Source organism: Amblyomma americanum, chromosome 7, assembly GCF_052857255.1.
Source record: "Amblyomma americanum isolate KBUSLIRL-KWMA chromosome 7, ASM5285725v1, whole genome shotgun sequence".
Classification (NCBI taxonomy): Eukaryota; Metazoa; Arthropoda; class Arachnida; order Ixodida; family Ixodidae; genus Amblyomma; species Amblyomma americanum.
In genome coordinates this window covers 16,841,456-16,868,656 of record NC_135503.1, presented here as the reverse complement: position 1 = coordinate 16,868,656, position 27,201 = coordinate 16,841,456, and the positions used below count along the sequence as shown (strand labels likewise).

At 43.3% G+C, this 27,201-nt stretch overlaps 2 protein-coding genes across 7 annotated transcripts in view; one reads left to right on the top strand and one right to left on the bottom strand.

Moving 5' to 3' along the window:
* Oatp30B (Organic anion transporting polypeptide 30B) overlaps positions 1-1,683 on the bottom strand; it is a 211,298-nt gene extending 209,615 nt beyond the window's left edge. The window contains exon 1 of one of the 2 annotated variants that reach the window (XM_077631323.1): positions 1,427-1,683. The gene's annotated coding sequence lies outside the window, so the exon portion shown is untranslated. The remainder of the gene's footprint in view (positions 1-1,426) is intronic. The other variant, XM_077631324.1, reaches the window with a different exon arrangement.
* LOC144098576 (uncharacterized) overlaps positions 1-26,180 on the top strand; it is a 37,760-nt gene extending 11,580 nt beyond the window's left edge. The window contains exons 1-11 of one of the 5 annotated variants that reach the window (XM_077631331.1): positions 1,793-2,120; positions 2,868-2,923; positions 3,293-3,357; positions 3,512-3,637; positions 5,170-5,305; positions 7,917-8,062; positions 11,123-11,304; positions 13,219-13,326; positions 15,905-16,093; positions 18,195-18,290; positions 20,864-26,180. In XM_077631331.1, coding sequence (XP_077487457.1) covers positions 2,911-2,923; positions 3,293-3,357; positions 3,512-3,637; positions 5,170-5,305; positions 7,917-8,062; positions 11,123-11,304; positions 13,219-13,326; positions 15,905-16,093; positions 18,195-18,290; positions 20,864-21,098 — 1,296 coding nt within the window. In that variant the 5' untranslated portion in view covers positions 1,793-2,120; positions 2,868-2,910 and the 3' untranslated portion in view covers positions 21,099-26,180. Of the gene's footprint in view, positions 1-1,792; positions 2,205-2,256; positions 2,432-2,459; positions 2,570-2,867; positions 2,924-3,292; positions 3,358-3,511; positions 3,638-5,169; positions 5,306-7,916; positions 8,063-11,122; positions 11,305-13,218; positions 13,327-15,904; positions 16,094-18,194; positions 18,291-20,863 lie in introns of those variants that run through there. The other 4 variants (XM_077631330.1, XM_077631332.1, XM_077631333.1 and 1 more) reach the window with 4 other exon arrangements.
* Positions 26,181-27,201: the final 1,021 nt, after the last annotated feature.

Below are 27,201 nucleotides of genomic sequence, written 5' to 3'. Positions count from 1 at the left end.
TTTTATTAGAAAAGCTGAACACTCGCCATGCGGATGTAGTGAACACGATGTGATACACCGTACAAGCCGCTTCATGGTGCTCATATCGCCTCCGCAGGCGCAAGTAAAGAACATTTATGCAAGAAAATGCAACTACAAAGCGCGGTTAAAGAAAACCTTCCAGCCTCGCCAGACTGCATGCTACCTGTCGTGCATTGGCGAACAAAACGGATATCTAAAAGCAACACAATGAGGAACACGTTTTCAGAAAATCATTCAATCAAGTGAAACGCGTAAAAGGTAGCCGAAACGACGGCTGACCTTGTGACTCATCTTTTCATAACATCTTTCATAACAATGCATTCCAGCAGACAGTACGACTCGGGCACAACGCATTCTAATGTCAACGACAGCTGTTCTCGGCAGTGAAGTCCACACAGTTTTCATCTGACATGTCAATAGCGCATAGATAAATTTATGAACCATGCTAATTAACGCACAACTACATCGCGAAACAGGTACACTGCAGACGTGCAAGTCGCAGTAACAACCGAACCGGAAGTTTTGTTTCGGCGTTGGCAAGACAATGGAGGCATCATTGCCGGTTCTTACGAATAGCGAAAATAACATATAAAAGAACTCTGACCATCGGAAGGAGTTCTTTAGCAATAAACCATTGCGTCTGCTCTCCCATTGTCATTCCTCCGTTCAATGTGCGACCACGTCTCACCTAGCATCCGCGCACAGAAATTCAAACAAGTAGAAACGAATCTTCGACACAAATTTTTTCCTACAAGTGTACTTAAATCTGATTTCGAGAAAACCTGTGAACCACCTCATCGAGCAAAAACCCGCGCCCACAATCGATAGCGACCGCGGCTCAGCTGTTCCGAAGCGATGACAGGTTAGACGCGCCCCGGGCCCACGATAGAACCTAGAAGCCTGATCCCACAGCAGAACTTTTGAGTTTCTCTGATCTGTCGTGACACATAATTGCCGGCCCATGCAAAAAGCCTGCCTACAGCAATGACGTACTAAAGAAAACCAGCGCTTCGCGCCAGCAACCACCGAGGCGACACACAAAGGTTGCACCAAACAGGCGCGCGCGCGCTTTCGCTTCGTTGAAAGCCCCTCGCCTTACGACATTTCTAGCAGCGTCCAGTAACAGTTGCTGGTTTAGTAGCAGAAGCCCAGACAGCTCAGCACGTCCTGGTAAGAAGCAGCTACCAAGGCACACATTGTTGTGACCTAGAATCACAGCCATAGTGAACGACGTGCCCCTCGGCAACAGACCAGCTGCGCTTTTGTTTGGAGGCAGTCGGCGTCAAGACACTGACTGCATCACTGGGCTCGACTTCAAAGATCGGTGTACTCGCGTGTGCTTGTAGTGAGCCTACTTAGTTTACGACGACATTACCATTGGCAAAATCGACATTCCATCACATACCTGCAAAAATTTACGGAGCCTTTCTCTTTGCGGATAGTGAGCTTCGCTGACAGATGATAATCCTCGGTGATTTTTCGCGACCTTGGAGTACGCAAATCGTGGCACCAACGAAGAGGAAATGTGGTAACCGAGTTCCGAATCACAGCAGTGGCGACACTGTCCAATCAACACACAGAGACATCCCGGTTCCTCGGCGTTTCACGTTACGGAAAGGCTCTCTTGGGGCCGTGTTTACGGTGAGAGGTCACGGACGGACTGAAAGAAAAAGCGAAACCAGTAAGGTGCTGCCACCTAGGAGAAAGAACAAGCAGTTTTCAACCAGTGGAGCTTGTGCTGCCATCTCGGTTGATATAGTGCAGTTGCGCAACCATAGTTACTGGCGAGCGCAAGAAATGAAAGCATTAGCAGCATTTGTAGCATTAGCATATCGCTATTCGTGCTTACGGCGGAGTCTACAGTCTCGTGTTTCTGTTCACTGGTCACCATAGCCAAAGCGCACTGAAACGGTCTTGCCAGGAAGTCCACAGAAAGTGCAACCAAAAACAGCGACAGTGGAAAGGAAGCATCGACAACAAAAACAAAGCGCGTCGGTCTCCGTACGGCGCCGGCGGAGAGTGCGTCGGCACCGTTCTTCGGGACTAGTTTTCCTAACCTAAATTTCGGGAGCGGCTAATTCCTGCCGAGTGGACCGGGCGTAAGTGTCCACTAGGTCCAGTTCTTGTCGCTTTCGCGCTGGCGTGGCAGCGATGTGCAACGTGTATTTCGCGCGACTGGCAAGGTAAAAGGGTCTCCCATCCCCTCTTGCACCGCCGTCGCGGTGGTGTTTTCAGTTGCCTGCCTTCCGGTTGCCATGGTGATGCGGACGCATTTGCTTGAAAGGAATTGTTTGCGGCGTGCGCTACGGATTTTGCTTGCACCCCTCAAGGCTTGAGAACCGGTGTGGCACCATCGCCAGCGTTGGGGGTACCGCTTGGCAGCTTGCTCGTTGGGTGTGGACTAACCGAGGTACTGTGTGGGATAGCCCAACCTTTCCCTTATATGGGCAGGCGGCTAGATTTCGAGCGCTTTCGCTCGCTGTCGTTGATGTGTCTTCCCTCGCTTCAGCCTCGCCTTGGCATGAAGGCGACTGCGTTGTCTCAAAACGTGCGTTCTCTCCAAGTGCTGTCTGTCTTTTCTCCCGGCTGCCTGTCTGATGCGCGTTGTTGCGATCACTGCCTGCGCGAATTAACATCGGATGCGATGCTTGATCGCGGTTTGTGCCACCGCGCTCTGTTCTGCCGGCAGAATGCGCGATTTGCATCTCGCTACGTTGAAATCGATTTTTTATGGCACCATGTTTGTCATGCCACTGTGCCTGAATCCTGATGGCTCATGCATTAACCGATCTTGTACGTGTCCTGTGTCGGTGGTAACTCATGTGCGTGTGCACTGCCACTTGCAGCTGTTTCACTGTGCAGCATGTGACTGACACGCCGAGTAGCAGCATGGAGGACGTTGGTAAGTTTACCATGTTTTATTTTCTCATCTTTTCGGTGAATAACTAAATTCGTTTTCACCAGAATTAACACGCACTCTCCGAGGACATTTCCAGGAAAATCACACATATATATCTTTTATAAATTAAATTGGTCATTCGCGTTACGTATATATGTCACAGACCAATTTTTGCTCCAGTCCGCTGTCTAATCTTGGCTTTCTGGATTCTAGATTTTGGTCAGACTAGATTGAGAGCAACTGAATGGAGTTTTTTTTTTTATGTGCTGCCATCACTTTTGTATTGAAGAAGTGGCAAATTCATGTAATCTCAATCTGGCAGGTCTTCTTTTCAATTTTTATGGATAATAATCTCTGTTTGCTCCTTTCTAGCCTCACCACAAACAGCGCTAGCTCCATGCTCAATATGTGGAAGGACGTTCCGACCTGATGCTTTGGTAAGCGTATACAAAAGCGCCGACATACATTTGACATAGTTAGCTGCTAATATGTAAAACGTTTTTCCAAAAATGTTTGTAATTGCGACCAAATCAATCATGTAGTGCAAGCGAGAACAAAAAGCTGCACTGTGCTTTCTGGTTTATATTTCAGACACGACATGAGCAAATATGCCTAAAGACCAAATCCAAGCAGCGTAAAGTTTTTGATTCTTCAAAGCAAAGAATTGAAGGAACAGAGATCAAGAATGCACCAAAGTTAACATCGCCAGCACCAAAGGTAACAGCACTCATTTATGCTGCTTGTTAGAAGTTTAAATAGTTGGAGAATATTACTGCACCACAAAGAATATTGCTCTTGGTATCACATTCATTGTGCTCGCGTTTTTCTCGAGCAGAACTGCTCAGTACACTGATATACCGTATTTACTAAAATGCGACATGATTTTTTTTTTTCTCTCATAGTACAAGTGAAATGTTGCATCTCATGTTATATTTGAGTCAGTGTTGCTGAATAATGTTTATTCGTTCTGGGCCAGCAAATTCTTCCCTTGCATTACAATTGCAGTCACTGTAAACTGAGTTAAATACAGTATATTCAAATAATGTAGTTCTTTGTTAATTTATAGGAAAGATGCGCCCAGTTTGTGGCATTTGCTTGTGCTGATTTAAAGACAGTTCACCTGCAGCAGAAAAAAAAGTAAATTTTTTAGAAGCTGATGTACTCATCCCCGACCAGTGATTTCATAGTTCAGAGTGGGTTATAGCTTATAGAATTACGCAGACAATATTGATCATTTAATTCACAAAAAGCTGTCGCATTATGTTAGTGCCAGTTGTGTTTTATCGTTCATCTTGTAAAAGCTGTTGACACTTTTGTGACAGCTAATTTCGTTTGCTATTGCCAAGCCTTGCTGCTTCCTGCCTGTGTTCACAGCCACCAAGTTCTATTTTTATCTGGCCCTCCTGGCTGTCTGCACACCTGGGCCTATTGCCAAAACCAATTTGTTTCACTACAAGCAGGTGTAAATCACTCGAAGCAAAGCATTGGTATATTTTTTCACCCATGAAGTAGGTTCTTGTTATTTCATGAGCCAGATATTGCATGGATTGTGGAATGTACTCAACCAGGAAAACTGGTGTGCTGCCTCAGGGTTAGGTCAGCTGAATACTCATTTAATGAATTAGAGCAGTAAATTACTTCATTTGGCTCTTGATAATTCAAACTCAAATGGGACCCATATGTTTTTTTAACTATGCAGTTTTCGAATTGAGGGGAGCCTTTATAGTACACTTCATGTGGATCATTAGTTTAAAGAAACTGTGAACTCGAATTAAGCAAATTTAGGTTAACGAGCTCTCACTGTGCTCAGTTCATTTTTTAGAAAGAAGCATCAGGAGTGTCCATTTTATATTTGCGCTGTGAAGCAGTGCAGTTGTGCTCATGGCTTAGGTTAAGCTAGCAAGTTAATGCAAGGGGATGATTGGTTTGTGACTGCTCATGTCATTTTCATGTATCTTTAGGGTTTCTTCACTGAACCTGCCAGTCTGCTGACTCAAATTTACGTTTCTTTCTTGGAAGTCTAGAACAGCTATCAATAAAGTGAGAATTATATTCCATTTCCTAACAACTGCATAGACAGTGTGCGCATACTCTTTTGGGAACTAATGCTCCAGCTCAATAATTTAGGCAAATTTTGTGTGGCAATAATGCAGTTTATATTTTATGTTGAAACGACACCTCACCTTTTCACTGCTTAACTTTGTGCTGTTTTCATGCTATGAGTTTAGGACTGCTTTTCAATCTCGCAGCCAAAGCCAAAGGCCAAGACAAACTGGAAGGAGAAGCATGAAGAGCTCATCCGAACGATCCGGGCTGCTCGAGGCGAGGATGCTGGGTCGCCAGACGACAGAGGTACCAATGGCAGCCGGCCAACAGTCCCAGCAGGCAAGTTCACTGCCCTTTCCTCCTATTTTTACCATGTCACCTTGCACAATTTGTGATGCTTACCGATGGGCTTTCTTCTATTGGAGAGAAACCACATTTTCCTTTTCATTTTTTTATTTTTTTACATGCAATTCGTCTGTACCATATATATCCATCAGAAGCCATTTTGAAAGGCTGTATTTTATTGCAACAGAGATGTTCGTGACTCGGTATGCTGTTTCTACGCTAGTTTTCGTTTACGTTACCTGTTTTGGTAAATGGCAGGCATGATTGATTCTTTATCTTGAGACACCACTGAATTAGTCAGGTAGTCATTGCTTTTGCTTTCCTTGCTGAGACATGTGTGGCACCTAAAATGGGCTGAAATTCATTTTCTGTGCTATCACGATTCATGTGGCTGAACATCATCTGCAAATAAAGTACTTTTTGCCATGTGTTGGGCTGATGGCTAACCATAACAATTAAAGAACATGAATTAGACTAATCAAAATATCATCTGGAACTGTCAGTACAGTTTGTCAAAATTTTATGGGCAACATGTTCGGGAAAGCGCTGGCTCCTGTACAAAGAACTTATGATTTTAAGAAGAGAAATACTGTAATTGGCCTTTACTTATTTTCTGCTGAATTAGATTTCATGGTGAACTTTCGGAATAGTTTACAGATGCCAGATTTTGTGACGTAGTCGTAGGCTTTGCAAAAGCATATTATGTTTATGGTATAAAGAAGGGGAATAATTAACGCTTCTGATGTAACAAAAAGTGAAATGAAGCCTATAAGAACTACGTGGATTATTGAAGCACATGCAATTATGGAGGCCTGTAATGATCTTATTGAAACAAGTTTCACTGTGACAGGCTTTGTGTGAATGTGTAAATAAAGTTGCTCTGATATAAATTCTGGCTTCTGTAATTATTTGAAGCATCGTATGACAGAAACTATCATGCCACATAATGATAAATTTGAATACATTGTTCGGTAAACTTAGGCTAAATGTTATGCTTAGGTAACTGAATTTTTGTTGTGTGGTGTAGCACAAAATGTTTGCAGGATTGCAGAAGTGCTGCCTTAATCCTCTTAAACATTAGGCTCTCATAAAAGTTAAGTCATTTACAGGCAATTCAGATAACACTGTGACCTAGCCAGCCTTTGAAAAGTGACACCATAAAAGGAACATCAGTAAATTTGAGCACTTTTTCGAGATATTTACAAAATACTGCTGCAGAACTATTTTGGAGGTTTGTGTACTAGTGTATTTGTTGCGCACTAATTAAAGCCACACTGGGACAACCCACTCAATTATTGTTCTCAGCAAAACTGACTCTCCGGCTCTTTCTGGCTATGTGGATATTTGTCCAGCAGAAAATGACACATTTTTCACTGAGAAAATTGGATTTGAATATCTTCCAGCCAGTTCGTTCAAACTCATAGCATCCTTCCTTACCAGAAAGGATGGGTTGCCACCATTTTGAAGTAAGTGGCAGTGTGTAGCGTAGCCTCTCGGATCCACGCTTGAATATTGGTGTCTTTGCCCACATTTTACTTGCGAAACCAGGCGGTGATGGCAACACATGTATTTCAGCTTTTGGTTTTTTCTGTCTTTTAACAGCTCCGTTTTCGGTGTGAGTGGTCTCTTCGTGATTGACGCAGGCCAACTTCCACTTGCCCACGGTGTCCCTTGAAGGGGATGAGTGGTCAAGTTGTTACTGATTGATAGTTAAATAACACCAAATAAATAAAGTGAGGAAACTCAACCTATCTGTCTTTTGCTGTTGTGTTTATTTTTTAGTGCTGCTCTCCCACCCTCCCTCCCTCTACTTGTGCCCTTTTTACAAGCAAGACTCAGTAAAAACTCCATTATAGTTAAGTGTCTATAAATCCCTTGACAGGTGTCATTTATGAACTGCTATGGCTTTTTATGGTTTATGCATCATATGCTAATAAAAACAACAACTTGAAAGCTTTGTTTAACCATTTCTGCACAATTCTAATGTGCATATACGGTCCTAAAAAGATGTCGAAGTCGACTACACTAATGCTGATTTTCACTGATCTATGAATGCGATGCGTGTCTCCCTTTTGTTTTGGTAGGACTCAACTGACAGTGGTCCAGTTATCGTCTAACAAAATCTATGTTTATCGATGTTGTCAACTACATTGAGAGTAAAGGACTTCCCCAAGAAGAACTGGCGTTTAATTACACTTCATTATCCTTATCAACCTTGGCGTGGTACCCCTTGTCCTTTCATCCTATTCAGCTCATGACATTACACATACCAGCAATGTTTGTTGCTAACATGCTCACTGCGTTGTAGAGGTCACCGGTGGGTCACGTTGGGTGTTCATGCTGGAAACGGTCACGAGTATTGAGTAAGGCAGTGAAGCCATGGAACAGCTCATATTTTCAGGGAGCCCATGAAAAACGTTCATGCCAGGTCACTATTGCCATTTTTTCATGGTTCAAAGAAACTGGCTTCACCAGTGGTTCACTGGCGGGCCACGGCGCATATGGATTAGGGCTCCAAAAATCGCTGCCGCAGTGAACGTCCTTAACCAGTGACCCAGACCTGTGAAGCATATTAAACTTTTCTTTCTCTCTTTTTATCCTTTAGGCTATGTGGAGTGCCCCAGCTGTGGCCGCAACTTCAGTGATCGGGCTGCCGATCGACACATCGCATGGTGCCAAGAGAAAAAGAGCCGGATACCCAAAAGTCCTGCCAGTGCTGAGGCAGTGGAGAGGCTTAAGGCAAGGACAAAGGTCAGTGTCTGTCGCACAACTGGCTGCATATGGGTTATGAAACCTCAGGTTGCCTTTATTTTGCACAGTGCAGAAATCATGGAACAAGGAACGCTCAAGCTTAGGCTTAAGTCCGAGTGTATACATAATCTGGCATTTGATGGAACACAGTCCGCTTCAACAACAGTGCTCTTGTGGTCATCTCATGTAACAGATGCCATGATAAAGGACAAAGAAACATTGCTTCTTTAGTTCTTAATTCGTTCTGTAGCCATAAAAGTGTATATATAGCCATATTTACTGCAGTTAAGTGTGTGGGTATTACGAGGGGGAATGCTTTTGCCTACCTGGAGGATGCAGATTAGTACTACAATACAGATTACAGTACAGGTTATATACAAGGGCAGCTATTGGGTACAGAAATATAGGACACAAATGTTGCTTTTCTTTCTTTATATCTTACATTTTAATAAATGAGCCTTTATACAGTGAACTCTCACTTGAGTGAACTTCAAGGGACCGAAGGAAATAGTTCACTTAACTGAAAGTTCAATAAACTGAATATTTACTAGACCAACATAAGACATAGCATACAGAGTCAAAAGTTTGAAGTGCAATTCATGGAGCATAAGACATGGCATCCATAGTGTTAAAAATGTGTGAAATAGAATTTATACATATCAACAAGTACAAGATGCATAACAGTTATAATGCTGCCTTTCTCACTTTGAAAAAAAATCTGTAATCTTCTTCTGCACTTGTACTTCTAAAGCACAGGAAGTAACAAACCTGTCCAAAGAGTCAATGTTTTTGTACACTTCTTCTGGCACAGCTTGCTGTTGAGCCACAAAGAGTTTCAACTTTCCAATGTACCCTACAACCTCAGCAAGAGTTATAAGGCTTGCAACTGGCTCTGCAGTTGCCTCTTCTTCGTCGCTCTCTTCTTCTTCAGGACGAACACTGGAGACAATCTCCAGATCTGTCTGTCCAGCACAGGTATTCAATGCACTGTCACACTGTGCATAGTCTTCAAACGAAGTACTATTGCTATCGACCTCCAGCTGATGACAGATCTCTGTCCACATCGCGGAGTCTATCATCTCGTCGCGCTGTTCCTCAGGCTTGCATTCATTGCTCAGGGGGGAAAGGCCAGATTTCTGCCAACAGTTTCTAATGGTAGCCGGAGTTACTGACCACCAGGAGCCTGTCACCATCTCGGCCGCCTGCCTGACGTTGATGGGGGCATTACTGCCAACCCTCAGATTGATCAAAATCCGCTGAACCAGCCGCCATCGGTACTCCACCTTCAAGTTTTGAATGATGCCCAGGTCGGGCGGTTGAAGCACAGCCGTGCAGTTAGGCGGAAGGTATTCGACATGCACATTGCTGAAATGGACATCAACAAGGTGGGCTGAGCAATTGTCCACTATAAGAAGAATGTTTCTCTTTGCCTTCCTCATTTCTTCGTTCAGGGTCAGGAGCCATTCACTGAATATATTCCTGGTCATCCATGCCTTCTGGTTGCTTTTATAGGTACATGGCAGTGAAGGGAGACGTTTAAAATATTGTGGTTTCGCGTATTTCTCTATCACTAGCGGCTTGAGCTTGTGGGTGCCACTGGCGTTGCAGCACAAGGGCACAGCAACTCTAACCTTTGACTGCTTCTCGCCTTTGCAACTGTCATCCTTGAAAGCCATTGTCTTGTTTGGAAGAGTCTGATAAAACATACCAGTCTCATCCGCGTTGCAAACGTCGTCAGGTGAATATCTGATAATGACATCGCGAAGTTTTTCATCCCTCCAACTTCTCGCTGCCTTTTGGTCGGCATCCTTGCTTTCGCCGCAAATCGTTTTCCACGCGATCCCATGCCTATCCCGAAATCGTGTAAGCCATCCACTGCTTGCTTCGAAGCCGCGAACGTCCAGAAGAAGAGCAAATTCCTTCGCTTTGCCCTGTATCATCGGGCCGGACACTGGAATGTTTTGGGATCGTAGGTCGCGAAGCCATACCGCAACGGCATCATCCACTTCTTTGAAGTACCCCATGCAGAGTCGTTTCCTGGCAGGATTCATCGAAGTCTCTCCTTCAATCTTCGATCTTTGCTTCACAATCGTTGACAATATCAACGGTGCAGTTCCATAGTCCTTTACAACGTCCACTTGCCTTTGACCGTTGTCCAGGCGATGAAAGATTTCTAGCTTGTCCGAGAGAGACAACCGCTTCTGTTTCATTGCATTCGTCTCGAAAGTGGGGACGCAAATTGCCGTTGTTACTTAAAACTGGAAGGCTGAACGGAGTCGATGAAAAACGAACCACGTGGGTTGTTTGTGTGCACACACGGAACCGACGAGACTGGAAAGAAAGAGACGACGACCATGCCAGGACTAGCCGGTCGGAAAAAAAAAAACACACATCACGTGGTTTGTGGTGTGGCAGATCGCCGCTTTGCTCTGGCGGCGCTGTAAGCGCCAGCAATGTTACTTTGTTCATGGCCTTTGAGATCACACGCACGCTCGTTTCGCGCGGGTGACCTCGAAGGCCATGCCTCATTGCCGTTCGTCTTCTGCGCCGCCGCTTTGCCCCAGGGGCGCTGTAGCGCCAGCGACGTTACACTGCCACTGGAGCGGCGGTTTGATGAGGGCGGGCATCGGTTGCGCCTGCAGTGCAGGGCGCAAAACTTCGTTGAACTGATCGGAAAAATAAGCCTGGGTTCTCTGAGCGAGTTCGTTAAACTGAAATATTGACTGTTCCGAAATTCGTTTAAGTGAAACCTTTTTGCATAGAATCTGTAAGAAAACTGCCAGGGATTTTTAAGAAGTTCGTTATTCTGAAATATTCGATAAACCGACGTTCATACAACTGAGAGTTTACTGTACTCTATTTTTCTTTGTTTGTTTATTTACACACAGCATAGCAATAGCTTGACACAGTCTTCTGGGCCAGATACTACTCACAGAGCTCACATTGATAACCCCAAGCCCTTTTCTCTCTGGAATCCGTTAGTGCTGGTGTCTCAGGTGTTTTTGTCCATCTCAGAGCATGTTTTGCTCTTCGTGTGCCTCTGGACTTCTCTTCGTACAGTACAAGGTACCAACTCCAGGGAAGAAGAATGGAACAGTTAGTCCATCAGGCTCTCAGGGTTCAAAGGATGGCAGCAGGAGCAGACTCGGGGTGGAAAGGAACCACCAGAGGACCAAGTCATCACCATCCATGCTCGATGCAAATAAGGCGACCATGGACAAGGCAAAAAAGACAACTGTAAAGTAAGCATCTGGGCTACGTTGCGGCCATTGATTCTAGAGACGTAGGAAACATCACAGATACCATAGTTACTTGCCTAATCAACACACTTTTTTCCAAAAATGTTTACGAATTTTTTGGGGAGTGCATCTATTACATTATTAAAATATATGCCATGACAAACAAAACAAAATTTCGATTTATTATGTGAGTCCATTGATTTTCCAAGTAGCTACAGTGCTTTAAAGGTGCACTAAAGAAGAATCTGAACTCGTATTTTTACCGCGGGAACTCTATCTACACGGTTTGGGCATTCTTAGCAACTTCGAATTATTTTCCTGTGCTGCCGATTGCCTTAATTAAATCAGATTAAATGCCCCGGCTCCCGCCTTTTTTTGAACTCAACGCAGTAGGTAGGCGGAGTCAGCCAACGCCTAGAGTGCCTTTCAGCCAGTCTAGTGGCAGCTTCGCTATCGCTGTTATTTTGTTCTTTAGGTTTCTGTGAATAAACAGTTTCAGTCACAGACAATATAGCCGCAAATTAGGCCCACTGAAATAAAAATAGATGTGGACTCTGATTTACATATCACTCCACCGATGGCAGAGCGACAAGCCGCCACGGGACTGGCTGACGCGTTGGTTGACTCCTTCTACCTACCGCGTTGAGTTAAAAAAAAATGAGCGAGAGCCGGGACGTTTAATCCGATTTAATTAGGGCAATTGGCCGCACAGGACAATAATTTGAAGTTTCTAAGAATGCCGGGAATGTGTAGATAGAGTTCCCGTGGTAAAAAGACGAGTTCAGATTCCTCTTTAGTGCACCTTTAACTTAGGAAGATTTTTATTTTATTAAGCCGCCTTGGCAGCTCAGTGGTTATGGCGCTCGGCTGCTGACCCGAAAGACGCAGGTTCAATCCTAGCCACTGCGGTCAAATTTCGATGGAGGTAAAATTCTAGAGGCCCATGTACCGTGTAACGTCAGTACACGTTAAAGAGCCCCAAGTGGTCGAAATTTCCGGAGCCCTTCCCTACGGCATCCCTCATGCCCAAGTCACTTTGGGACGTTGAACCCCCATAAACCAAACCAAAGATTGTTTTATTGTTGTTTAGGTGATGATAGGGCAAGTGATGAGACACCAATAATGAGACACCACATGGGAACTGGGCTCGAGTGGTGGAGTAAATGGATCATTTAAATTATGAAAACACAAATAAAAAAATTGCTAGCATACATGAGCAAGATTATTCGTTTTCATTTTCAATTGTTCTAATTGGTCACATGTTCATATTTTCTGTGTGCCTGCAATTTAGTGCCAAAGTGCTACTCCACCTGCTGTGATTTATGGCAGTAGTAGTAGTTCCACGATGCCGAACTAAAGCTTACCAGTTTTCTTTCTTTCCAAAAACAATATCAGAATGGAACGGGCTTCCGCGTGACGTGGTCAGCGTGACAAACCAAGATTCCTTCTTATCTGCTGTCGTGTCGTCGCTGTTATAGACGCAGTGTGTTTGTTTATGCTCTTACTTTTGTATATTTGTATTCTTAAGAAGCGCAGAGTGTTTGTTATTGCTTCTGTGCTCGCTTTTCATTTTGTGTGTGCTTGCTTTGTTGCATCGCATTATATCAACGAAGTGTGTTTGTTCCACTCCTGCCTTGGCTATCAAATGGCGGCTGGCAGTATTGAATAAAATAAAATAAATAAAATAAAATAAAGGTCAAATCATGTGAACTCAAAACCCATGCGTATGCACATTTTTTGTCTATGTTATGGTACAACTTGTTCTCTTATTAACACTTATGGATTTGTTTCACAGAGTTGTGTTAGCAGAGCGGTGCATAATTTAAAGCGTCATACCAACCTTGAAGTATCATAAAGGAAAACGGCTAATAATATAACTATACCAGTTTTAATTTCCAATTTCTTTCATGCTTGCAGTCGCCGAGTGAAACAGATTCCAGCTCCTGCAAAGCCCAAACAAGTGAAGACAGGAGGTGTCATGAAGTTCAAAGAAAAATTCCCAAACCATGTCAGCTGCCCTTACAGGTCAGGCATGTTTCTTTTTCGAGTTGAAATGTGAGTAGCATGGGCTTCTTGCAGTATGACTCTTTGGGGCTCAAAGCTCACTGAGCTCAAGGGAGACAAAACAGGTTGGCCAAGTCTCATCCAATCTGGCTTCTCTTAATCCTGCTACATTCACCGTAAATATTTCTCTCTGCCTTTTAATATTTCCCCACATTTTATATTGCAAAAGTTCGTTTTCATGGCTTGTTAATATTTCTTTGCGATTTTTTTATGCGGCTGAATCTGTGGTTACGGTGTTATTGAAGTTTTTAATGATTGAACAAACTTGCACCGGCCATGGAGCAGAGCTTCAGTGATTGATTGGGAAGGCATAATTAAAAATAAATGCACCATAAGTGCAGGGACACAGCAGTAGAGTTTAAGATTTTGAGCGATTTTTGTTATGCAGAGGCACTTAAGTTTCTGAGCAGAAACTTAAAGGATTTTAGCTGCCACTAATGTCTTAACACCTTGAACAATCTAGAATTTTGATGACAGAATGATTCACTGATGTTTTTTGTCACATTCATGAGCCAATAAAGTTGGGTACATTTCACCAATAATAAGTGGCTACATCAGGCTGCTGCTCACCAATAATGTGTTCATCATTGCCACAAGTTCTGTGACTGCTGTGCTCAGTGACTTATTGAATGCTCTGCACATTTTCAGCAAAGCCTAAGCTTCACTTGAAGCTATGTCAGCCAGAAATGTGAAAGATTAATTGTTCAGTCCGCTTTTGAGTTAAGCATTAACAGCTAACAGTGACATAGTTGGGAATTTTTTCGTTGAGAGTTTTGCCTCACTGCTGCAGCTGAAGAGAAGAGAGAGGCATTGTGCGAACAAATTTTTTTGTATGTATGTTCTTACTGAGAAAAGGACTTCCACCTTTTTTTTTCCGATCTCAATATAGGGAAATGTAAATGAGACTTTGTGCATTTTTTTACTGAAAAAGATATGTAAGGAAAGAGTGTGCATCATTGGAAGGCGTAGTACTTTATCGGGCAGCCTTAAATGAGGAAATGCATGTTTGCAAAGCCAATTTTATTGCACACATAGTTTATGCACACGATTGCAATAAGCATGCCATTAACTCTTACCTCCTCATCATTATGGCTAGGCTCAGGGTAATCACGAGATGATGGAGGCAAGCCCACCGCATCCTTTAAGAGCGTTAGCTCTTACTCATCACGATTCAAGATTTCGTGAGGTCTGCTAACGCCCTTGATCACAGCGCCATCTGTGGCAGCAACTACTCACCACGTTTCGAGATTTCATGAGGTCTCCTACCACCCCGAGATCAAAACGCCATCTGTGGCTGCACATAGAAAACAGCGCATATCTCGCATTGAGACTTGTAGCACCATCTACAATAGCATTGTAGAAACAACCACCTGCTGCATGCCAATGATGACATCATGGTCCAATGTGGTGTATAGAGGTGGAACTACGTGAGTATGACATCAGGGGACGAAATGGCCGCATAGTTTCGGTTTCTTGAGTCCAAGACGGCGGCCATTAAAATTGGTTGTGCCCTCTCATCCCTTTCTTCCCCCTCCCCAAAAAATATCCTAAAACGGGCAGGGAAACTGTCCCGTTACAGGACTGTTATACATGTGTACATTTGTTCCGCTATATATACTCCGACAACAACGGGCACCCACCCGGGGGCAGTTGTATACCGAATTTGGTAGGCAAATAAACCCCTATGGGTCGTGGTATAGCAATAAACCCACAATTAAATAATAGATAAGCATTGTATGCATGCAATTACTAATTGATGCGTTACCATATCGCACCGCAAGCCAAATTCTAGGCCCAACTTGACCCCCCAAACGAAGCAAATTCCGTTTGGGACGTATCTTGAGGAGGTGCCACTTGACAATGGGTAGACGTGCATCGTAATTTCTCTGATAGATGGTGCCAGACGGCGATTGTTCCGCTAGGCGGCGTGCATGCACGCGTAGCCAAGCATGGTAGCAATCCACACCGTTTCAAAGGGTATTACATTCCGTTTCTCGAGACAAGCAGTGCGTTCATCTTCGCTTTCTTCATCTAGTAGTAAACCAAACAGCTAACACTCCTTAGTTCAACGTCTTCTATACGGTGGCGGCCTTCTTTTTTGATTCAAACATCATAGCACATTCTGAAATATTTGTTCAGGAAATGCACACAAAAAATTTTGGATTGAAATGTTGAAGCTCTTATACACAATTCTTACAGTAGAACTTCTCAATGCATTCTTTTTAGCAAATAAAAGGGTAAGCTGATTAACCTTTAGCACCTGCATGTTCAGGTGTATACACCATTCACAATTTGTCCAAAAACTACTACTACATGCATCTGCAGCAACAGCAGGAGCTTGGCAAAAGTGGTTGTGAAACAGTTAAAATAGTTTCATCTCCATAGTAAATCTCCATTTACATGCTGAAACTTTTCGAAGTCTGCAAGGTGTACGACGGGTCTTCTCAGTTTTAAACAAACGCTGTGTCGAATGACTCGGGAAATTCATCATGCATCATTTTGTAGCCTCAGCTTTCCGGCTTATCTTTGCTGCTTCCAGGTATGCTGCTGACGACACCTATGACCCATACAAGAAGGCAGACATGCAGATGCGGGAATTGATTAGGGGGTCCACCCTGGCTCCCAAGAACCCCAGGACAGTGCCAGGGGTGCGGACCGGTGGCCTGAGTAACAGCAGCAGTGTCAATGGAAATGGTAGTGACTCCAACAGCTATACGAGTACCAACAGGTAACAGAGCTGTGGCCTTTTTGGAGTTGCAAAAAGAAGGTATGGGTAAAAGGCCAAGAGACTGGTGCCCCTAAAGGTTCTTGACAAAGGGGCTGCTTCCACTGGATGCAGAGCTTTCATAAGCTGGGAGAGGCAAAAAAAACCAAATGAAAGTATCACTGCTACTTGCTGTTTTCACTGGAAAACTGTGATGACCTCAAGAAAGTTCTCTGTAGGCTCTGATCTCTCAAGCTAGGCCCCGCTGTGGTTCAATTTCAGTTGGTAATCACGCACTTTTTTTTGTCATTAATGTCGCAAGTTTGAATGGAGTTGGGGAGAAAAATGTTCAATTTCTGAATTTAATTTTCTCATCTATAAATGCATCTCTTGCTCTGACTGAACATCTGCACAGCCACAAAGAACTGAACAATAGATTTTTATTAAGAACAAAAACTGGATGAAGTAGTCCTCAGTGTCCCTTTAAAATTTAGCATTGTCTTTAGGTTTAGCAGGTGCTGTTTTGTTAATCTGTGTGCCAAACTTTACTGCATATTTTGCATATAGGAAATGTGTAAGTAACTTGGAAGGTTTTGCAAATTTATAAAAGGTCTTTGTCAGTTGATGTGGCAGTGCATCAAGTTCACGGAGCAAGACTATTTAGGAGGTGAAACTCCCGTCAGCGCGAGCGAGCGCAGGCCACCAGATAAGGTCACAATTGTATGTGCCGACGGGGCCGTATGCAGTGGCGGCGCGATGCGGTGTGTCGTAGAAGCCGCAGTGAAAAAAAAAAATGCAGCGCCCAGGCAGGCGGCTTCGGCGCGCGCTCAAAGCAGACGACACGGGTGTTTGCTTCAGCGGGCACGCCGTGATGTTGTATTTCTGCTCCTTTAAGTCAAACAGCAACAGTTCTTGTCGGTTTCTATTCAAGGGCCGTAATACTAACAGCGCTACTACGCGCTGTGCGGCCTCCTTCGTAATTTGCTAGACTAAGATGGGACGCAGGTGTTTTGTTCAGAATTTCAAAAGCGGTTACAAGTGTTGCAGGGAGAAGGTGAGCAAGGTGATAAGTTGTAGCCACTTCTTGCCTTCTCAGCTGACATGTAGTCATAAACGCTGTGCCGTACGACGCCAGCGTTCTCCTCCAGCAGATGAAGCTTAGCGTGATCACATACTCGACGAACGTGAAGGCATGTTTGCCTTCAACGAATGCCAGCAGCGCTTATACCCATCCAATCGAAGTCATTGCGTGGGTGTCAAAGAAAAGCCCTGCCTACAACCAGAAGCTACAGATCATCTTATAGCAGTCATGGAAAAGAACGTGTTTTATTTTTTACTATGCTCAAATAGTTGAAGCGTAGCACCAGTTGCTCTTCGGGCCACCAGCGGTAAAGAAGCGCGCGACCGAACGGGAGCAACGCGCTCGACCGGTTGCCTTGGCAACCGAAACGACGGTAATTTCTTTCCAGGCCGCCAGACGCCGCCAGCATGTTAGTGGCTCCGCGGACTTGTGACGTTTTCTGGTCGCCGCAGACAGCGGAGTTTCCACTCCTAAATAGTCTTCCTCCGTGATCAAGTTACAAGTTTCACTTACCCAACTAGCTCTGCTCTTATTTTGTTAAAAATGCAGTGACTGCATGTATCCTACATTTGAAGTGAATATTTTGGTGGTTGCCACAGAAACTGTAGTGGCCATGTTGTGTGCAGTGGTTGAATGCTGCAGCTGAAATATTAAAAGAATGCGGCAATAAATTGAATACTTGTTATAAGCAAGTAATCAGTCATTAGCATCCACCCAAGTACAGCCGTGCGACTACTACGGAAAGCTGTACAGCTTCCATAAAAACTACATAGCTGAAGAAAAATTCGTCCTTGTCTAGGGTTTGAATCAGAGTTTACCGCCTTTTCATAGCAGTTGCGCTACCAACTGAGCAAACCAGGACAGCTAGCATGTGTATTGTATTTCAGTTATTGTAATAGCATTGTATTGTAATTCCAAATGGCAATTCCAAACAACAGCACTGTGGGTAAAATGATAAAAGAGTAAACAAATAAAACATGTTGCATGTGCAGCTTTACCCTGCAGCATTTTCACACATGCAATTGTTCTGTCTGTTCTATTCAGTGGTTCTGAAAATAAGCTGGATGAAGAGATGAACTACCTCAATTCCAAGTTTGCTGAGCTCTCTAGACCAGGATTTACAGGAGAGTTCACAAACAAGTGAGTAGGCCTCTTTTCATAAAATAAAGAAGTGCCTCTAATACCTGAGCCACACGGGCAAACTTAACGCCATTAAGTGCTTACTGCCTCAAGATTTAATGGCATTCGTGCGGTGCCACACGCATAAATCTAATGTCATTAGCCCTACTGCCATTCACGACCTACTGAGTTCGCCATAACTCATTCGCCTTGAGCAATGCGTGCTCTTGTCTCCATTTAATGCAGAGGAAAGCTTGAAACTTTGTTAGTAACAACTTCCTAATTCCTAATGGTTAATTTATAACCTTCAGTCAGATGAGGCATCTTTACTGCATCTTCGATGCGAAGCGCGCCATTTTTACTAGCACTCCTGACAAATACTCTCACCTTGTGTGCTGACACGCAAGTTTATGGCTACCTTATCGACTTGTCAAGCAACAACAGCGGTATTCTCTGCAAATTAGTTTTTACATTACATTTGAAAAGCATTCCTGTGGTATTGTGCTCATTAGCACTGTTTATATTCAGGTGAAATTTCTGACTGCCTTACAAGTGTTATCATCATCGTAACTTTTGTATAATGACATTAAATGTGGACTTATAGCAGCAACTTCAAAAATAATGGCATTAACAAACTTAAGGCCTTAATGATTTAGTGCGATTTATTGTGTACATGTGGCTCGGGTATAAGGTGCATTTTGTGCTTCAGAGCAGCATTATGCTTTTAGTTTTTGAAATGTTGCCGTACAATGTCAGTGGCATATTAATTTGTTTATTTTGCTATAGTTGTTCTTTGCATCTGACCTACCGGTAGCCTTGCATGACACAAGTGCCAGCTTTTTTACCTTACTATTGTGGAATCTTGGGGGTCCTTTCTTTGGGGGCTGACAGCATAGGCGCAACAGAAAAAAGGACGCAGAGTTGTTGCTCTTACTCTCGTCTTGTATACTTGGACATAAAACGCATATAACTAACCACAGGACGGCATCTCTGCAGCCAGAACTAAGAACAGTCAGATGCAGGCTGAGTAGTTTGACATTCGAAGCTTGAATTCCTTACTTAGCTACTGACCACAACAAATATAGACATAAGAGCACTACAAAACAACACTTGTATGCACTAGCAACTATGATTCCATGACATGACTGGTGGAAAATGAACAAGTGACAAAAGTATAAGTGTGCAGGAAAATCATATAGTGAGGCAAGAGTTGTCTTCTTCTGTCGCCATATGTATTTCTGTTCTTGTTTCATTGCTTTGAGACAGGTATAAATTGAGGCCAGTAACATGCTTTTCAAAGAACTTGATTTCCTTGTCTTTGAGCCAAATAGATGACAGGCTCACGCAAGCACCGTTTATGCCTAGACCTTTTACAGTATCTCTCAAGTATTTCCCCATGTTTTCAATTTTGCGACTATTCCAAAATGGCCGTCTCTGTGCTTCAAACTTGCGTGTTTTTGATGGCCAACCAGATTTTTTGGCCCTTGCAGTAGCACACGTGCATTTTAATATTCTCTCTAAGTCAGTGAAAAAAGAAACATTTAGAGTACCACGATCTGCATCATGCACCAGTGGCCTTGCAAGCATCAAGTACCTTCTTCAATATAGTCTGAGAACATTTTAAGTGACTCCAAGCTGGCTGTTTTCGTTGGGCTGCTAAGTTAAAACACCTATGTTTAAACAACAACTAAGGGATGAAGTAAATCTGCTATTTGCAGGAAACAAGTAGGGAGTTTTTCAACTCACTTTAATGCTAACTTCTGTACCTCTGTGTATCCTAGACAGAAGCATAGTTGCAATGGGAGGCTACCGTTTAGGCTGCAGTCAGTGGGAAGACCCTGAGAAGCTGTGCTGGCAACAATAGCCAGCTGTAGCCATGTAGCTTTCAAAGCTGGTGGCTTGTGGGGAAGGATGGCAGTATTCTGAAAACTTTTTTTTTTTCAGTGACTCAACTCTGAGTCATTCCTTGAAAAACATGTTAGTGTTCCGAACTATCGCCTGTCTGAAAGCTTTTAAAGACATCTAGTGATACATCTGAGGATGAGTAACTCTCATCACATTAGTTTATTTTTCCAGAAACATTTTCCAGGCAGTTTATTTCACTTCCTAGGCAGCAAACAGCTTAACTCATTTCTGCGATGGGACGCTTTGGTGATGTTTTTATTTAGATTCGTACTTTTGTTCTGTCCGCATCATCGCCTGCTGTAACCTTACCCGTAACTGTAACAATCTCTCTCCCATAGCGCAGAGTAGCAGGTCAGAGATTTACAGCTCAGGCTGATCTCCCTGCCTTTCTTTGCAAATAAACAACTTTTTCTCGTACATTGTCATTTGTTTATTCCGCATAGTGTTTATGATGTGGAGCTAGTGCATTTCGTCCTAGTGCATTTTTGATGTTATATTTTTTTTCTGTGATCCTGTGTTTATGTCCGCTGTGTTCTGTGATTGTGGAAGTAGTTTAAGCTTAAAAAATCAGAACTGAATTGGCATCACTGCTGTGATGCCCAACCTGAGAACGTTGCCGAAACAGCTAGGCACTTACCTTAGGGCTGCTGCTAATCTTGAAAATACCCTCACCTTCCTCTTTCCCTAAGCTGGGCCAAGCGGATGAACGAGAATACAGTGGCGACACATTTGTTACATGACCACGATGCCCAAGTGAGCAGCAGCGGCAGTGATGGCTCACTTCAGGGCGTTGGCCACAGCCTGGATACCAAAGTTCCTTACCTGTGCCACCAGTGCGGCACTATGTACCCCGTTTCTGCAGCAAAGTTCTGTTGTGAGTGCGGTGCCAGACGGCTCGGCTTCATCAGCCTTTATGCGCAATGATGGGCCGACTAGATGCAAAGCAAAGTTGGAGCTGGTCACAGTTTCCTCGATATGGGCAGGGTGTATATTACTGGGGTAGGCACTGTCAGTGTTGGCATTCGTAATTTCTTTTAGCTCAGAGGCTCGAGTTTATTTCAGCCAACACTCGCGCAGTTGGATTTTTTTTCAAACTTGGAATATGTGGCAAGCTGTCTATTATCAAATGCAGACTCTTGATGCCTTGCATTGGATTTTAGAGTAGTGGCAGGGAAGTTAAACTTCATCCTTTCTCTTTTATGTCGTTTAACAACTTTGCAGAGTGTAGATCATCTGAAGCTGGAGTAGTGATCTTCCATTTGCTAGCATACTGTAATAATTCGTTATATAACAGAATTTCTTCGGTGGCACCTTGGTTCCATGTCTTGGAAACAGGAGGCCACATTTTGACATAGCACAAGTTATATAAGACTTAAAGTGTGCGACAGTGGCAGGTTGCCCAGCGACTTGCTAAGCTCCATAAAGCAGGATTTCTCAACCTTTTTAGACTTCGGGAAAAACAGCGGCTTTCAGATGGTGCTGAGAATTACAGCGTGTCTTGCCTTCCTTCCTAGCTTTCACATGATGCTTAAAAGCCGCATGTCTTGCTAACATGCATGTGCAGAAAAAGAGTGGTGATGCAAGGCCTCCCCAAAAAAATTCCCAAATTCAAATAGTAATGACTGGCTGTATAAATTAATGGCGTTCTTCTGGGTTAGTTGGTATGATTCCATACCAACTTCCGTATCAGCATACATAAAAAATCAAGTAGGTAAAGCGAAGATGGAAATGGCGCATGCATGTAATTAGGAGCTTGGGAAACCCAGAAAGCACACCAAGGAACCCAAGGGTTCTGTGGAACCAAGTTTGAGAACCCCTGCCATAAACATTGCACAAACATACCACATTGTGCATTTTAACGCAGAATGATACCATGCTGTCAGTTTTGGCAAAAGTGTCATTTACTTGAACGTGACACAGTTGAATTGGCTTGAGAGGTTTGACTAGCTCATGAAAATGCAATTAAGTCGAGTCAAGGGGCCAAGGGGTGAGGTCCGTGTCAGCCCAATAGAGTGCATGTAAATGCTGTGAAGTCAGGAAGCTAGGCTAGCAGGAGCGGAGTGGAGAAAGAGGAACCTGTTTTGAACAGGCGGGGTCGTGTTATCATAACAATGGCAACATGCTGTGATCTTGGACGTAGCCTTTCTATATTCGCGCTGCCCTGCTCAACACTGAATGTTGGTGTTGGTCATGCTGGGGCTTGATTTGCTAAGATCATGTACATGTAAATGTACAGTCAATGAGTTATTGCAACTTTTGCCAGGCAGATGTCTGGCTCAACCCACTGTTGCCGAGCTCACTTTATTGGGGCTAAAGCTGGCAGTTTGAGGCAGCTCAGTTTTGTATGTTTTAAACTCAAAACCAGCTCTTATAGTTGTCACCTAACAATTGTTCCTGGTAGGGGCAATCCTTTAAGCAAAGAAATTGAATTTGGTAATTACAAAATGGTTTTTTCCCCACTCTGTTGAGATGTACAATTTTTACCTTAAGTAAGACCTCCACATTATTCTGGGTTCAAGAAGTTTTCAGACCTCACAATCGGGGTGCTGTGGCACTCACTGCTAGATCTCTAAAGCTTATGATACGTGGGAAAATGCATCACCTGTCACGCCTCAGAGTGCCGGGATTTCCAAAAAATGTGCTTGACACGTTAAATGTGGCCATGTCTACTTTCGAAGAAGACTGTACCCCAGCTTCGGCAATGATCTACTCATTTATAATTTGTTAGTGCCTATTTCTTTTAGTACAGACTTGTGTGGTGCTTTATACTGCCTACGTTATCACTCTACCTTCGTGCTCATGGTTTATGCTGGTGCCTGTGACTGGCAGTTTTTTTTTTGTTATACAATGTTTATTGCTGCCAATGTTATAGATGAAAGAATGATAGCTTGTGACCTAATGTTCTGACTGATCCATGCGATGCTAGTATGTGGTGAGGCTGTGGTGTGCAGTGTATGGCATGTTTTATGCAGTTGTGGTCTGAAAGAAATGACGGTTTTTTGAAGCAGTGTCTGCGCCTGGTGTGTGAACCTTTCGTTATGGTGAAAGTGCGACTTTGAATTATGAACCAGACACTCAGTCACTTGCTTTTGAAATGTACACATCTGTTACCGCTAGTTAAAAACCACCTCTCAACTGTACAGTGTGTGAGACAGTGTGTTTATTTGGTCCTTTTACCGCACTTATCCACTTAGGCAGAGTGTGACACAAAATAAAGAAATTTTGAGCTATGCCTTGCAGTAACAGTACCATCTTTATCAAAGCCATTATTATTTAGTCACTTCCTTGCTATTGCTGTTGGTGCGGGTAACCTGACAGCATACTCATCTCCCTACCGCAACTTCATTTGTGCTTGGTAGAAATTCTTCAGTGTGGAATCTACAAGGCCTTTTTATGCAGGGGAAGCCTGACTTTGTTTTAATGGAACATTTTAAATTGTTCACAGCTGCATTGTCGTGTTTCTCCAATGTCCTAATTTCGCTGTGCACCAGCATACTTGCACGAGGACAATCTCTCATTTGCATCATTTGCTAGGAGCACAAAAGGTCTGCAACATGGATAGCTTGTACTGTGTCTTCTTGATGTCATCTCTTTTGAGCTATGATATACGCACCTCGCGAGCATATCATCATGACCACGTGACTTGTGGCAGGTTCTCACATCAGGGATGTGCAGGTACTGATGTTTATTCTGAGAACCATATTATCAAGCAGTCACGCATGGTGAAGTATCTTGTGTGCATGTTGCCTCACTTCAGTAAAGGTTATTCATTTCTCTATCGCTATGCCTGCCTCTGCTAAGGCTTATGTTGGACTTGATAGATTCAAGTTGACGTCGCAGCATGTTTTTAAAAGCGTGAGATGGGTTGTAATGGTAATCAGGGCATTATTCTTGCTAATGGTGCCAATGGAGAAGTGTTCATGGTCTGCAGATATGTTACTGCTGGAATGCTTCAGAGGAGCACTTAAACTACGCATTCTCTTCTCCAAATCATGACAATTCCCTTGATGGCTTCTTGACGTTTATTCAGGCTACGCTTGTGTCGTTAACATCAAATCATCATCATGGTTAGTGTTGAATTGGCATTTAAAGGAAATTTGTCTGCTAGCAAGTTTCTTCCACGATACCAATTTATCTGCTTCAACTAATAGCCACACAGGGAAAGTGGTGTCATTTAGAGAAATTTTTTTGGAGTAATGACTCTGAGTACATTGAAAATTATTTGAGCAAATTGTCCCTGAACACAGCACACTCAAAACACTCAAGTATCGCAGTGGGACAGCATTTGTGTGCTGCTATTAATGGCATACTGCTAGAACACAATTGGCTCTTCATGCAAGTATGCTGCATTATGCTTCATTGAACATGCCTTTGTTATTTACTAACAGGAATGTGGGATGCTATCTATGCAGCCAAAGGCTCTTGGTATAACCAAGAGTTCAAAAAAGGTGTGTTTGTTTTCAGCATCTGGTGCCTTTGTTTTTCGGAGTAGTTGCTAGTCATTTGATTTCACGTACAAGTTAAGCCGCTGATGTTACAGGCACTATGGACGAGCTGTCATTGTACTAAATTGGCATGATGTGGGGCTTCTTTGAACTGGAGACCAAACCAATCATTTCAGTTTTTTTTTGTGTAATAGATACGTATCCCAATTGGGCTTCATGAGTAAGAATTGCCGTGAGACATCACCAAGAGGTGTCCACTGAAAGATTCTGCCATTGCCTCTTGTTAGTTACATACTACAACTCCTTTATGGCTTATAGAGACCTGCTTAGCAGTCACGAAAGAGTGAACAAGCAAAGTAATACTGTCATCAGTTGGTTAGCAGTGGTATCTTCGATGAGCATTAGCATACTTTTTTCTTATTGTTGTGCCCAGTATTAACCTCTGTTGCACATGCATCAATTGTTAATAGCCAAATAAAAGTTGGTCTAGGTTACTGACTGATGATGGTGACCACACTGTACATTCTTGCTTGTTAAGCGCTTCTATTCAATGTTGAGCATTCCATGCACAGCACATTTAGCTTGCAGCAGCTGGTTGAAAAGAGGCACATGGTGTTGCATATGTGCTTCCACGAACAGTATGTACAGGAACATTGTTGAAAGTAAGGCGCTTGTCGTGCCTTCAGTGTACAGCCTGCAGTGAATCAGCACATCTTGTGTGCCTCTTTCCTAATAGTGATGGATTTTTTAGAATCTCAAAGCATGGGACCTATACCTTGTGTAAAGTCGGAATCATGCCAAGGCAGTTGTTGCCTGAGGCAATGCATGTCTTGAAACATCCTGTTCGCTTGAAAAACAGAGATTTCTTGTCATGCGTGTCGATGGAAGTCAGGCTTTTCTGTGCAGCCAGTTGTCAATTTTTTTTTTTTGCATAAATCTTCATAAATTGCATGTCATCTGCATTTTTCGTTGGGCTCCGTCTATAACAGATAGGCCTCTTGTACCTGCCAGTTCTTCCATATCTGAGATGCATGCATAAGTGAGTATTGTTTTGGTTGTTGGCCAGAAGTGATGGGCATTATGAAATCAATGATATCTTTCTGAAATGCAAAAGGCAGTTGCAAGCAGTGATCAAAGATTTAGGGCAGTTGTAGAGGAAAAAACTGGTAAGAGCTTTATTCTCTGCTCAGGTTCTTTACGTCACATAAGCAACTTGTTTTCACAATGTGCAGTGAACACTGACTCCTTAACACACTGCTTCTCTTTAGTAAATTTTAGCATATTTAGCTTCTTATTGTTTCTTTTCCAAACATCAGTGTGTATACTTTTTTTATTGTGCAGTAGATTGGAATTTTGCTTCAACAAAATTAATGTCATAGCTGCAAGTTTTGTGCTGCACTTGATTTTCACCATTTTCTATGCAGTGAATGTCTGTTATAAACCTAAGTGTTGTCAGGCTCTGTGCCCCAGCTTGTGTGTATTACTTATGTGTGCCATTATAGACGTTTGGTTATTTCACTGTGAACAAAAATTTGAATAAATGTGATCATTTTCACATATCAAACTGCTCTTTTTAATTTTATAGTTACGTCGTAGGATCATACAATCTACTGTGACACCCTGCTAAGTGGAAGCTCATGGCAACAGTGTTTGTCATCTTCCAGTGAACGAAGAAAATTCCTTAGATGTGCTAGATTTTCAGGCTTCTATATTGCAAAGAGCTAGAGATGTGAACTCACAAGGACCAAAAAAGGGTACAATATGCTTTCTCAGTGTATGAATGCCACCCAGCCAGTTTCAGTCACAGGTATTGAATGGAATGTCATTTAATACGGCTGGCAATATATAGGGGGCGCTGCCTCCTCTGGAAAAATGTTGGGGGGGCGACTGCCCCCTTGCCACCCCTATTCCAGAGTCCATGTTAATGTCTTATAATTGCGGCCATGACCTTGTCCAGTCTCAGGTCATGTCCGGTCTCAAGTCATTTTCGTGCATAACGGGATTCGAACCACCATCCTTCCATTCCGCAGCCGAGCGTGCTAACGACTTCACTACTACCTGCGAACGCATATGAAGTTCTCCTCAAGCCCGTTATACTTAGTGGCACGGGCAGGGACACACTATTTTTCATTCTTTTTACACTCCCTTAATCATTTATGTCTAGCGTAAGGACGCTGTAGAGTGATTACGGAAAGGCGTTGAATCAGACGGATGCCTCCCAAACACACTCCAGTGTCTCCAGCATTTAAGATTCACAAACAGTTGTGTACTTAATCAACATCTTAACCACACATCAGTGGCACAAGTAGGAACACCACGCTAAAGGCTTTCGCCTCACCGCACTTTAGGTCAACAATGTGCCACCCTGAATTTATCATTATGTCACTAAGGCGTTCTAATCTCCTCCCACCTCCCCCTCTACTTCTTTGCACTAGCTCATTACGAATATCCTGGTGATGTATTCTGCACGTCACTAAGCAAAGAAGTCGTGGCTGCGTGACGGCAACGAAAGGAGCCTCTTTTCTTCACTGCAAGAAAAAAAAGGCTCCTTTCGTTGCCGTCTCGCAGCAACATAAGTTAAA